Raw genomic sequence first — 14,401 nt, forward strand, 5'->3', positions numbered from 1 at the left:
TGCCACGTCTCACAGGATGAAAAGGTTTCCAAAGCACGTCAGTGCTGTGTGGGAGCCATATCAGGGTTTGCCATCTTGGGAAAGGAATAATGCTAAACCAATCTCCCCCTGTTTAATAAATTGTCTGGCCATCTAATAGATAGGCCAGGAGGGAGATGAAACTCTTTGACTTGAAAGTTTTAGGAGAGTCTTCATAGCCATTCATACAACAGACAATGTCAAGCACAGCTGCAGGTTTATCTTGAAAGTGTAAGTTATATCATGATCTGCTGAAAAAAGGGCTAAAAAAAGGACTGTTAGTCTTTCTAGTAATCTGGATTTAAAAAGCACCTGAATCAGGTAGTCCATGATTTCTCTCTATACTGTGTCCTAAAGTGGTTCCTCCTTCTCATGCTTGGACTTGATACCCCCTCCTCCACGTTTTCTGACCTGAGCCTCTGATCTATTGTTGGCATGGCTGGGACTGTGTATTGCAGATGTCATGTTTTATGCATATTTACAAGGATATTTTTATACGATCAGAGCTCTTGTAGTACAAAAAGCATTGCTCCAGCTAATTTCACAATCCTTCATCTTTTCTTCAGAGGCTGGGAAATGTTGGCAGAACTTGGAGAATTTTGGAAATGGCACATTTCTTGCAGCATCAGCTGATGTCTGGAATTGGTGGACTTGGCAACTCTTCAGAAAGTTGGTGGAGGGTGAAGTGTGTTTGCTCCCAGAGAGCCCAAGATACTCTTCACAACAGGCATATTATTTTGGCAATTTTTTTAACTATGTTTTTCTATGTGATTTCTGTGTGGCATTAGTGGAGAAGGATATTCTAAAGTTTCTAAATTGTTAGGCAGCACAGTTTTCTTTTGATGAACTGGTTTCAGTGAAGTTTGCATTATACTTTAGTACCAAGTAGGACAGCCCTTAAAATTTTGCCTTTCATGGCAAAATATTGTTTTTTCTTTCATATATCTACCTAAAACAGATAACTGGATGTCTATCTACTCTAGCCCTTGCTATACCTACTTTCTGATCTATTTACTTTCAATTTATAGGCCTCTCAGCAGCTGAAGGGGGAAAGAAATTCTCAGAAAACCCTAATTCAGAGTGGAACATATATATTTTCCCTAAAACTGTAAAACTGAACTTGCTTCATCGAAAACACACTAAAATATTTATACTACAGAGTGTACTGGGTAGTCCATCTGGAAACAAAACATCTGTATGTGGCTTTGGCATGTTTCCCCATCACTGCTGAAGATGTGGTTTCCTGAAAAAGTGAGAAACGTCCCCGGTCAATACATGACTTTCCCCATCAGATGGTGCTCGAGGACAGATTTATTGGGCATTTCATCTCCAGCAGACAAACTCTCATTGACACAAGATGAAGGAAGTGTCTCCTCTGCAAGTTCAAAAACTGCTATCTAACTTGTTTTGATTCTGTGGGAAAAGAAAAAAAAAAAAAGATATAAAAGGTAAACCTCTGACCCGAACCAGAGCAAGAGTTGAATGAGAAGGGTTACCTGTGACACTGACTGTGTCACCTGCTGCTGTCATTGCTACTGAATAAGAGAACACCCAGGAAACCAGTTTCCAGAGATGACAAGGGTCTGATTCAACAGTAGTGGAACAGAGCCTGAAAAGGGTGGGAGGAGCAGGAGTGAAGAAGGCAGAGAGTACTTGCAAGGACACAGAGTCCCGGGAGATTTGCAATTCTGCTTCACAGTGTAACCATGCTGGAGATGTGCCTTGATGCTTGTATTCTGTGGATTCTAAAGTGATTTGGAAAGGTAACAACATGCTATGATGTTTTGAAGCACCAAGTGTTTAAGACCATATTTCATAAAAACGACCTTCAATTTGATGTGCTTGTACTATGGGGCAACCACTTTAAGTACCAAGATCTGAGCATGCACGGCACTAATGGGCAACCAGCATAGCATTAAGGTTCCTGAAACCTGCATTCATTATTTAAAATTGTGCCATAAAAAATAACGACCATTTGAAAAAAAATAAAAGGCAGCTTTCCCCACATAGAAGCCAAATGCTTGGTCATTACCAGCATATGGATGAGAAAACTCCACAGAGAGTAAACTAAATGTCTATGTGCAACATTTCACATTTATTAATTTTGTTAGATTTCAGATGGGCCTGATATAAAACACCTAATATAAGCATTCTGATCTGCAAGGAGGATGTCTCAAAACTGAAATCCAAACTCGAGGCTTTTTTCTTACTTAAACATGATCCCAATAATGCAGTGACAGAGCATTCACTGGGTATTTTACTGATGAAACATACTTTCCTGTTGAAATACAAATTTAAATTTGTTTTTAAAACTTGCTGGCTTTGTCTGAACCCAATTTTATTTCCAAACAAGAGATGATCATTAAAGGACAGGTAAGTATTGATTTCCACAAAAATCATTTGTTGAGAATAGCTATCAGCTTTTGACTGAGATTATAGCATTCACACAGCCATCCCTCTGCAGCTTAGACTTTGCATGTGCCACACAGCAGAAACTTCCATAGCTGGAACAGAGGAAAAAAGAATAAAAGACCTGTGCCAAGGAATGAGCTTAGGAAGGTTTGATATTTCAAATACACACATGAAATAAATATTTTGGAAAAGCTGTTAGAAGAAGCAAAGACTTAAATCCCCATTTATCAACCCCACCCACAATCATTTGAAAGAAATCTACCCTGTGATTTTAAAAGAAAACTCTGATTTTTAATAGTTCTTTCAAAACAAGCTTAAATAATAAAAAAATTAATCGTATTGCCCACAGATTTAGAAATGTGCTAATGAAAGAGAACAGTTATGATTTCACAGTGTACATTCTTCAATGACAGTTATCAATGCTGTAACAAGTAGAATGATTTCTGCATTGTGCTGAAATGTGTATCTGTGCTAATGCAAGCTTAGTACGTAGATTAAGTGGGACAGAAAGTGCAAATTCCTGAGAGCTACAGGAGTATCATTTATTTTAATGCACCCTCCCTTCCCATATGCCTTCAAATGGCAGCCATTGACACTAGGATCAAGAAGTCCATGTTATTAAGGTGCACAGTGACTTCATCAGATTCCAGGGCCCCTCTCTGCTACTTTTCTGTAAAAACAAATTAGATGGAACATTTCTGTTCCTTGGAGTGCATAGCTCAGACAAAGAAAAGATTATCTTTCCTCTTTTATAGATGAGGAAACAAAAAGTAAAACAAGTTGACCAGGGTCACAAGCATGAGTGAGCAAGCTTTCTTGAGTCTCAGTGGTCCCTGACTCAAACAGGAGACTGCTCTCTTTGTCTACGTGCAGTGCTCTGTAACTATTCTACTGCTGTATTCGCATTGCAACCAAGAAACTAAGGTGCAAAAAGCAATTTTGATTAAGAACATTATTTATCCACTTGAAGTTTTCTTTTTTTTAGGCCTTCTGGTGTCCCGCTAGTTGCTCTCAGCTCCTGCTGACATTAGTGAAAGCCAAGGTAATTCAGTTTTTCTTTGGTGATCCTTAGTACCTTTCAAAGGTAACATATTGCCAAAAATTCAGAAAGTAAAAATTCAAGCTATTCAGGTCTTGTCTCTGTTGCGAGTCCTTTATATAAGCCATATTTGCAATTCTGCCCCTACAGCTCGTTCCTTCTCTTCTTCCTCTTTTTCTGCATCACAGGTCCTCGAACAAACTAGGCTTCAGGAATATATTTATTCTTCTTTAGAAGTCTATATGATAGGTGCATTGTGCAATTTTCAGTGTTACTCATACTAAAGCTCTGGTTAAAACAAGTATTATTGGTTATAAATAAAATATGAAATGATACACTTTTTTTTTTTAAGAATCCATTCATCGCTGGACTTTCAACAATGATTTTCAATGGATAACTAGGTATTGAACTTCCATGACTTGGTTCCACAAGGCGATAAGGCACATTTCCATATATCTTAATAGTGGAAATAAATTAAATTAAAGCATTGCTATAAGTTATTTATAAAAGAGATGATTCTTTTTAATGTCTTCAGCTTTGCAATTGTTCCAGTATTCCTTTCACTTAGTTAAAGGCATTGACTTTACTCAAATGGAAGTGGTTAGACCCAAATTGAGGCTTGTTTGGTTATTTTAATGGATCCTGCAGTCTGATCAGATAGTGTAGAATTCTAATTCAGTATGTTCATGACTTATTAGCAATAGTTCTCTTTTGGCTGTGTTCAGTACGGCTGGTTCTCAGGCTTATTTCTCTGCCTTTCCCCTTGCGATGCCTGCCTAACTAACCGTGGTGGTGGCATAGGTCTTGCTGGCCCATGGTCTGCAGTCAGATCTTCCCTGCTTAAAGTGCCAAATCTTGGTCTTGTGAGCAGTGGCTGCCTGAACCCAATGGACGGCTGAGGCAAGGTGCTTGGTTCTTGCTGCTCTCCTCGTCCATCCTGGCTTCCATCAACTTCATTCTTCCACTCCACCCTAAACTCAGGCAGTGGCCTCTGCTGTCTCAGTCTCTGGTCTCTCAAGATTTTCCCTGCTCTGGGTCTTAGATTGAGCACTGTAGTAGCGGCATCCAACTCAGAGTCACTGCTGTCACCCACTGTTAATTGAAAACAAAATTAAAATTTTAAGTGCAGAATATAACTGTTTCAGGAATATTCAAATAACAGCATACTGAGCATTAGTAGCCATAGAAAAAAGTTTCCCTCTATTTCCTAAATTTGGTGCTTTCTGATTAGACCCAGTAACAACAGCCTCTTAATTCCACCAGTATAGAGAACAGATCTGACTTACAAACACCTCTCCCCTCAAAACTGTGATTTTTAGAAAGGCCTCACTCAGCTGCTCCTTGATTGCCAAGTGTGTCCTTGTTTAAATTGACATTTCCCCAGTTCTGGCTCTGAACCTGGAAAACCTGTCTTTTTCTGAGGTACTTAGGGTCTATTCCTTGCTTACATCCAAGCAGGATACAAAACTTAGATTTCTTACCCTCATATCCCAAGAAATCTAAACTGAGAGGCATTTCCAGACCATAACGTGTACAGGGGCTCTAGAAATGTGACTGGAAAAGGAGCACCAATACCAAGCAAAGGATCTTTCAAGGTCAATGTATAGGTGGGAGGAAACATCCTATCCTTAATATGCCTGAATGTCAGACATGAAAGAAAATCCACAGGGCAAATCTTACAGGTTGCAAGTGGTGCAGACTATTTCTCCTGCTCACAGCAGGGTAGAAAATGGCCAAGGGAAAGCTGGCATGATTGTTTAGGGAATGCTCATAGATGATCACTACCAGGTAAACCAAGCTGGAGATTGCCTGGATGTGCACATGTGCATATATTTCTTCTCAGCAGATTTCTTTAAAATGAATTAACATCTTCATCAAAACTTTCACATTTTAGTAATTTGATAGTTATTTTAACAATAAGTTATGAATGCCTCTGATTAGTTCTTACACTTAAGTCAGAAATGATATTTTAAATATATCAAAGTAAAGAACTGTGTATTGTGCAACTGTCATAATAACAACTTCCATTAGGAGCCTTCATGTTATTTCTTTTAAAAAGGTGAAGAAGGAGTCAACAAAATATATGACCATGTAATTGTCCATTCACCCAGATAATTATATATCAAGGAAGGTCTTCATCAGACTGTGTTTTCAGGCTTTTCCCCTCCTAAATATGTCAAATAATATATTTTTTGACAACTGAATAATCTGGAGGCACATTTTCTCTCTAATTCTAGATGACGGTAGGTGACCTCTGCAGACATAACTACAGAATAAAAGGCATCCTACATTCAGGAGAGCAAAGATGTAATTATTAAAAGACAAAACCATGCTCTATTGCTAAATTAACCAGGAAGGGTGGAAAACTAATTAGGGTGGAGATCAGAACATTTAGTAACTTTGCAGAGATTTAATCTTCCCAGCAAGAGATCTTGATGGTAGCTTGTCATGAAAGGAAATGCTCCTGAGCACGGTATAAGCATGGTAATGCAACCAGTAATAATCAAAAGTAATATACAGAATTGGGCAAAGTTTTCCCATCTAATAACTGTCTTCCTCCAGATTTTGTTTTTAATTTTTTTGTTAGAATTCAAGAACTCCAATATAAAACATTTGTGAGTTTATGCAGCGGGGAAAAATTAACAATTCGTTTGTAACCCAGAGCATTCTGAGAAGTTCTTCACGAGAACAATAAACCAGACCTCACGTTCTCATTCTCCTCTCTGTTTTGGTTCTCAGAGCAGTGTCCTCTTCCCTGACCCCAGTGAGAAAAGAAACCATATAGCCTCACAATCCAAGAGGGATATCTGGACATTATGGAATAAAGGCAAGGAGAATGAGCCATAGCAGTGTTCCTGGTGCAGAAGTGTTTCAGGCTGCTGCTTGCTCACATGAGGAGATGTGCTGGGAGGACTATGCCACTATAGAATAGGAAGTGAGAAACCCCACAAAATGCTGCTGTCCAGGGCATTTCTCTACACTCAAATTCCTGCTTTAGGACCCACTGCTTTTAATGCTCTAATATTCTGATTTCTCTAAATCATTCCTGGAAAAACTTTCCTTCTATATATGCAAAATGACTGCAGCACAGTAAGAGACAGCAGAAAATTTTTCATTACCTCTGGAAGACGTTTTATTTCTCACTCGTAGTTTCTCTGGGAGTTTAGTATTTTTAGGAAGTGAAAGGAATCTTTTTGTATTTGCAGCAGCCTGCGTGTGAAGAAATACAAAAAATGTTAAGTTACTGCAGACTAGTGTAGCTGCATAATGTGTGTTAAGATACACATCTGAGGCTTGAACGGGTTTATGTAGCTAAAGGGCTGGGGAGTAGTTTGGGATTAGCTAATATGTGATCTTTTACTACACGCTCAATGCTGACTGCTGTGCTAACTAAGGCAAAGACTGTGTAATCTCAAACAGCTTAATCAAATGAAAGCCTAGTGATATGCCCCTCTGAGATCAGAGTTAATAAATATATGGTCTCTAACTTCAACCTTGTCTGTACAGGTTTTCCTAAGGAAGGCAAACACTGCAAGCATGGCAATTCATGCAGCTCCATGTTAGAAACTTTTTATTAGTCAGCTGCAAAAATTTGGTTGAGACTGAAGCTTGGGCACAAGCAGTAATCTGTGTTCTGATTCTGCAAGTGCTTTATACATATAAATGACTTTATACAGTTGACTAGTCACACTGAAGTTGATGGGGAAGTTAGGAACTAGCGTGATCATTTACCAGTTCAGGGCATAAAATCCTTGTTTTCCTCAGAATAAGCTTTAAAGACCCAGGGAGCAGAGAACACCTCATACTTCCTGAAACATGAGAGGTACTTTCCAGGACAAGTTGCTTTTTTTAAAATTCAAGTTTCTCAAGGACATCCTTTCTTAAATTTGTTACAAAGATTTTTTAAAAACTTTATCCTCTGATTGTACCATTCATTGTGGCACACTCAAAGCGAACCTGATAGGAAATGTATTTTCTGTGAGATATTTTTCCTCTTCGGGTTTTATTTCTTTTCCTCTCTTTTCTCTTTTTCCTCTTCCCTCTGTGGTGGATTTATGTATGAATAATTATTTTTAAAATTACAGCCTGTGCGTTTTAAAAAGTTGTAAGTCACCCTGTTTCTCGCCCTGACACAAAAATCATGATGAGTCTCCTCATTATTCCACCTAGAAATCATGTATTTGTATGACAAAGACAACATACATAATTGTGGTTGAGAGGGAAGAAATCATTCAGAAACAGTCTTATTGTCACAATTAACACCACAGCAGCCCTGGTAATGAGATACAGCAATTTTGGAGGCATTATTCCAGCTTCAGCTGATGGACAACTGTATCCATTAAGACAACAGTCACTAAGTATTCCTGTAACATGAAAATACATATTTATAGGATGGTTAATTTCCTTGATACCTGATATGATTTGGAGGATCAGCTTCCCTGCTGATTCAGCATTCTCCATTCAAATATGGTCAGAAGTTTACGGTGTGGGTATTGCAGGATTGCCTCAGAGAGCCAAATATTATCCTGCCACAGCAGTTCTTGTAGGTAGAAGAGATGTCTCTATTCTGTGTCAAAACCTGAAGTCCTGACTATATTTTATGACTACTACACCATTTTTCAAGTGAAGAGTTCACTCTGACTAACTCAATTAAAAGCTCTCTTTCCCATATTTTGGAGCATACTGTAAATAGTTTTTCTATTTTAAAGTAATTTTTACCTCAACTATCCACACATCATCAAAACACTCATAGAGAATACTGACCTTAGAAGTACATTGTGTACAGAGCCTGTTCAGCTCCTCTAAGATAAAATTATGTCATCAGATCCCATTTTCATATCACACTCTACAAGACTGAAGCTTTGCTGAAGTGGTCAACACAAATAAGGGGCCCACAAATGTGTGCAACTCAAGGTGGAAGGGTGACATTATATGTATAGTTGTCTTCCAAATTCAGGATTTTTTTTTTCTGCATGTCAGAAGATTTTTTTTCTGCATGACAATTAGCTACAAAGAACTGCTTTCTACATAAAAAAAAAGAAATAAAATGCAAGTACCGGTCTTTCTCTTGACAGGCTGTTTGTTTTCCTCAGGCTCTCCCTGAGGCTGTGCCGGCGACGGATCAGAATTTCTTTGGCCTGCTTTTCGTTTGCATCTGCAGCCAGGCTATGTCGGTTGTAGGACATTGTCTGAAATACAAAAGCAGTGATCACAGCCTGAAAAGCATGATGACAAATGTGTTGAACTATATGAACAGGGCAAAACAGGCTTTTTGCTTTTAATGTTTTCATAAGCATCGTAAATCCTTGTGAACAAAATCATATTGCAGATGATTAAGAACAAGAAGAGTAATTATGCCAGCACTTTTTTAGTCATCTGCTTCACCATCACTTGTTTCATTTGCTGCTTTGTTTTTTATTTAACCTGCTGATATTTATAATGAAAGAGAAAATGGAAAAAGCTGGCTTAATACAGTGTTCACCCGCACACTGTAGAAGCTCGGTCAGTATGTCAAGGATGCATATTTGAAAGTGATGAGTCACCTAAGGGGAAGTCATTTTTACCTCCAGCAAGCTGAAGCTTGCTCCATTTTTGAATGTTTTCCAAAGGCTCAGGCATTCAAACTACTTAGCCGCAGGAGGGTAAATGTGAAACGTCCTTTTGCTTTTAGTTCACTATTTTTCCAGCTCATCACCTCTGCTCTTAATACAAACAACTTCACAACTGTAGGCAAATAGGAAATCTAATCCCATATCAAGGAGTGACCAAAATATTGATATAAGTGGACAGTGTTGGGTTGAATTTGCACCTATGATCCTATTTTAATACCATACATATATTGGAGGTAATATGACAAAAACATTAAGCTTTATCAGTAGTATAAGATCAAGTAAGCTATTTACACTAAGGAGTATGGATATGCTACTGTACATATGATAGGACATGGATTCAAGGCAACAGAGGTAAATAAGAGCATTAATTATTATTCTGTGGTAGAGCAGATGTACTAGCCCAAAGATATGTTAGGAAGATAATCAGCATATTCAAAGACCAGTGGGATATTTAAGAATGCAAAACTTCATCCTTACTCGATGTCGTATTTGGTAGAGATTCTTTGTTAATATTTCCCGCATGTTTTCCATTTCAGTGGGAGAAAGTGGCTTTATCTTTCCTTCATGATATTCACTGTTGTAGGATGAAAAAAAAAAAAGCAGATGAAAGAGAGAGAGAGAAAAAGATTGTTTTTGTATTTATGACCGGGAGTTACATTTTAACTATTTCCTTTGTTAGAGTTGGAAACAACACTTCAAAACAACCGAGGAACAGGTGAAAACGTAACATGGAGAAATGAAATCTTGATTTGAGTCAGTGGTAAGACACAAAACTGAGTCTCCAAAATGTGATATAAATTACATTAAATTGTAAGTGCGATTTAGGTACTTTTCAAAATGCCCCTCAGGCTTCCCCTGTAGCTATTCTGAGCAGATGGGCAGGCACATGTTCAAGACCAGCTCCCTTCTAAATGGCAAATCAATGTTCCGTGAGCAGCTATCCTGGTAAAACTACAGATTCCAGAAGAGTACAGCTCACCAAGCGAGCAACAGAGAAAATGGTCTTGTTTCACATCCTCTTACTGTTCTGGTGACATTCAGACACAAAGTGTCTTATGTCAAAGTGATTACACTGCGTACAGACCGGGCTGTGAAATAAATTATGAGACCCAGAGGAAACGCTTGGTCATCACGGTATCTCTTGCTTACCTGAGAGACCCCGATGAAGGGACCTTGCTTATCATTCCACTCTCTGCCATTTCGATGGCATGCTTGATTTCTAGCTTCTTGTATAAAGAAACAATGCTGGATTTAGGCTGGTTCTCACGGATTAGAAGTCTTCGCAGGTATTTATTGTCAAACTTTTTAAACCTGTACATGAGGCAAACCAGCCCAACCAGTTAATTTTTACTGCACGTAGTTAAGAAAGCCAGTATGCTTTACATAATGCAACTTTAAAGGAGTTTATTCTCTGGGAATGTGTCTGTTCATATTAACAACCCATGCTAAGTAACATAAGAAAGCATTAATTTCATGTTTACTTCAGATAGATAGTTTTAACATGTGTTTTTGTTAATATGGTAGCGGACAGTCTCCATAGCAGCAACTTTTAACTTTAAGGTATTCTGTGTTATTAGAAAATATTATTTTTAATTCTCCATTTTCCTCAAGACAAAGAGAACATTAAATATTTACTGTAATAACAAATAAAAGGTCTAAATTTGCACCGACTGCTTTTTCTTTGAAATTTTAGCCTGTTCTTGTAAAACTTTGGAAGTTCTCCCTTCCTTTAAAGCTAACTGCGACCCTCTTGGTTGCTTACTGAAAAAATATTGGTTACAGAATGGGGGATTTTGTTTGTCAGAGATCTCACACAGGTTAGAGGAGAATCAGGCTGAGTAAAGAAAAGTTGTATCCATGTCACTTGTATCCATGTCAGTTGTATCCATCACTCATGTCTGAGTTTCCCCCAAATCATTTGGAGAGACCTCTCCTCAGCCCTTCCTCCTGGTGACATTCCTCTTTGTATAAAACACTTGAATTCTTCTTGGACCAGTGACTAGAAGGTGGGTGAGTGATGCCAACGCTTTGGGTCCAAAGAATTTGTGTCATTTTAAAAGAGGTTGTTTCTGAGAAAAGGGAATTAGATCCAAACCAATGATGATGATGACTCAGCAGCTAAAGTATGAATTATTCAGGTATTGCCAGGGGTGATCTTCTTCGCTGACACTAAGTCTTAAATAATACCATCAAGAACTGTGGAGTTGCCTGACATTAGGCACCTCATGCCTGCTACTGCCTTGATCTTTCTAGAGGAAGTCCAATAGCTTTTGTATGATTACCATCAAACAGGGAACTAACCTCTCACTTAACACTGCTAAGCCATACAATTTGCAGCAGGAGAGCTGGATGGGATGAAAGGCTCACTAGACACACAGGAAATTCTCTGAAATAGTCAGAAACAGGGAGAGGACATGCACACTCAGAAGTTACCATACTTTACCCTGGGATCAGAGGGCTGCCTTTCTTCCCAGCTGGAGATTTTGTTCTACTTGCTTGTGGTTTAGTTAAAAAGACATTGTTCTGCTGCTTTTCCTCTGAAACCCACATGTTCTAAAAACAACCATCCGCTTTCAAGAATAAATGCTGAAAATTAAATATGATGCCCAACAGCGTTTGTTTCTTGCTACTGAGCCATTTCAGCCTCTCCTGTATAACAAAGAGTTTTAAATGCCACTTACTTATCTCTCCAAAAGTTGTGACCCCAGTGTCCACATACATCTTCAATTCCAGTCTTCACATGGTCAAAGAACTAAAGGAAAACATTGGTTCATTACATAAACTTATAGACATCACTAGGCTTACTCTTAGATATTACTAGTTTCCAACTTACTTTAAAACAGAAACATGTAGTCACAATTCAGGACAATGCTTCCATTTTACCAAATGCAGTTCAACCAAGCTCAGAGACAGAATCTGTTTTGTTCTCCTGGAGCTTCCTTAGTTCACAGCCCCAAAAGGACAGAAGTTAGTTGCTAATTTCCTCAATGTCCATCCTTCTCAGCTGCTGCATGAAACTAAAGTTTTTTACCATATTTTCACTTATTTGAAATTCCTTAACCACTGTGTGCTATGCCTGGGAGACTTCCCCAGGCCTGACAGTGAAGCAAATATGATTTTGTGGAGAAGAGAGTCTGAGTAGGAAGAAGTTTCCCACGTCAGCCCCTCAGGATGCACAGGACAGAACTGAGAGAGCCAACATCAGGTCCTAAGCTCCTCTTTTAGGGAACTGTGGTCTAGCCTCAACTTAAAGCATCCTGTTCACCTAATATTAGAAATACATTTTTCCTCAGTCTATTATGAATGATAAAAACTGAATCAGTTCAGCTGAGATCTCACTTGATCCCAGAGGCAGCATGTTTGCTCTTAATTCAAGAACCATAGTAGAGGTCTCTCAGTAGTGTCTCTCTAGATGCCTAGACTGACTTCCTTCCTAAATGTGGGCCTTGCTATTCCTCATTTTTGAAATTTCAAACCACTTGCCATAGGCACGCTGCAAGGAGAAATACATTCAAGTACATGCATGGCTAATAATCTGCAACAATTGGAGACACACACATAGCAAACACAAATCCATTAAAAGGCTGATGATGTAAGAGTTAAGTAAGTGTTTAAGAGAAATTTGCCTTTGTTTAATTAGATTAACTCAAATGCAATACAATTAAATTGCCAAGGGTTTTCCAGTGTAGCTAAATTATAAAATAACATGTATCTCATATGTGAAACAAACTACAGAAAATTAATTTACTTCAAGAGTTGAACTATTAAGAAAGTGAAGATTCCAAAATAATAATATGTAACGATAATTTCGGTAAATGCCAAAGGTTAAGTATAAGCTTTACAATTATTGTTCTTATAACAGCTATCAAAAAGAAACCTAGTACAGCACATGCCTCTCCATAATACTGTATGCTGAATCCTTGTCTTACTGACGGTGACTACGAATTTCATCTACCCAAGGGTTTCATCTATGATACTTAAGCTGAAACATACCCTATTATAAATTTCTTCACTGACAGCAGGTTGCTTTTTATTTGACCTTTTGACATCAAGAAACTCCACCAGTGGGCGAATTGTTATTCCCTGTGAAGAAAAAGAGAACACAATAACTATAAACGTGAATTCACTCTTTTGATTAGCAGGTATTGCACTTAGCTATTAGCCCTTGTCAATACAGACTCCATTAATGCAAGAGAAGGAAGGAAGGGGTTCCCTAGAGCTAAGAAGTACTAGAGGGTCAACCTAACAAACCGTATCAGGAATACACCATCTATCCCATCCATATGATTTTTAAACTTTTTTTTCCAGTTCTGTGTTAGAAAAACACTCACTTGTTTTCTGAATTAATAAACAGATTCCCCATAATTTCAAAATGGACATATAAAGTCCTCTTTTTTAGTGACTACTTCCAAAACAGGTAGTCAAAGATACGTCAGCATTAATACTAAAATTGCTCTTTAAGAGTATGACATTAAGGCTTTTTGTAAACATGCCTTGCCTGACTATTCTCAGAGAAATAACAAAATTTTTGGCTATCACAGAATGATATAATGGTTTTGAATACTTATTTGTGGAAGAATTGACATAATTTGTTTACTTGTATAGGCACAGTGGCACAGGGGAGAGGAATTAATCTTTTGTGGTGTTGAGATCAGTCCCTACTATCCCAGACAACCAGGTCACATTTCTTTTTGTAAATGAATCACGTTTTATCTTAAAAGTAGTTAGGTTTCTTTGCCCCATTGCTCATAATGGAACACTCATCCTGAACCTTATTGTTCTGATAATTAGAAAGCTGCATCTTAATTGCATCATGGTCACTGTGTACCACTTTGTTCTTGTGCCAGCATTTGTCTTTTTAGTTTAAACTGTGTTCACTCCCTCGTATAAACAGTAATTATAGTCCCTCTTCTCCTTCATTTTGCTAAGGCCAAGGCATCCTGGTCTCTTTTCACGTGACAGACTTACCAGTCCTGTGGTCACTCCAGAACACAACACTATGCTCTGATGGAAACACCTGTATCAGTATGTCTTAAGATTAGATTTGCCTTTCTTCTGTTCCCACTGCAGTGTTGACTTAAAATCTAGCCCATTACCAACTAGTACACCTGTGTCTTTTTCCCTTTCTAATTTTTTCCAAAGGTTCCCATTTCATAAGAGAAATTCCTAGTAAGAAAGTCCTAGCAAGAACACGTTTGCACTTTATTACTGTTCAGTTTCATTCTGTTTCTATCATATTGGCCCTCAATTCTTTCTACAGGATACTTTTATCTCACTGTCACCCTAAGAACACTTTTCAAAGTCTGTCATCAAGAAACAA

The 14,401-nt window shown here is 38.1% G+C and overlaps 1 protein-coding gene across 1 annotated transcript in view; it reads right to left on the reverse strand.

Annotated features, from left to right (window-relative positions):
- Positions 1 to 2,092: 2,092 nt before the first annotated feature.
- The window catches only part of SLC9A2 (solute carrier family 9 member A2), a 32,968-nt gene continuing 20,659 nt past the window's right edge, over positions 2,093 to 14,401 (reverse strand). The window contains exons 6-12 of the mRNA XM_017818389.1: positions 13,075 to 13,164; positions 11,763 to 11,833; positions 10,231 to 10,392; positions 9,559 to 9,655; positions 8,527 to 8,658; positions 6,589 to 6,679; positions 2,093 to 4,561 (exon numbers count right to left, since the gene is read on the reverse strand). Of these exons, the coding sequence (XP_017673878.1) occupies positions 4,191 to 4,561; positions 6,589 to 6,679; positions 8,527 to 8,658; positions 9,559 to 9,655; positions 10,231 to 10,392; positions 11,763 to 11,833; positions 13,075 to 13,164 (1,014 nt within the window). The 3' untranslated portion in view covers positions 2,093 to 4,190. The remainder of the gene's footprint in view (positions 4,562 to 6,588; positions 6,680 to 8,526; positions 8,659 to 9,558; positions 9,656 to 10,230; positions 10,393 to 11,762; positions 11,834 to 13,074; positions 13,165 to 14,401) is intronic.

The sequence above is a fragment of the Lepidothrix coronata genome, unplaced genomic scaffold (genome assembly GCF_001604755.1).
Source record: "Lepidothrix coronata isolate B3197 unplaced genomic scaffold, Lepidothrix_coronata-1.0 Scaffold68, whole genome shotgun sequence".
NCBI classification, from domain to species: Eukaryota; Metazoa; Chordata; class Aves; order Passeriformes; family Pipridae; genus Lepidothrix; species Lepidothrix coronata.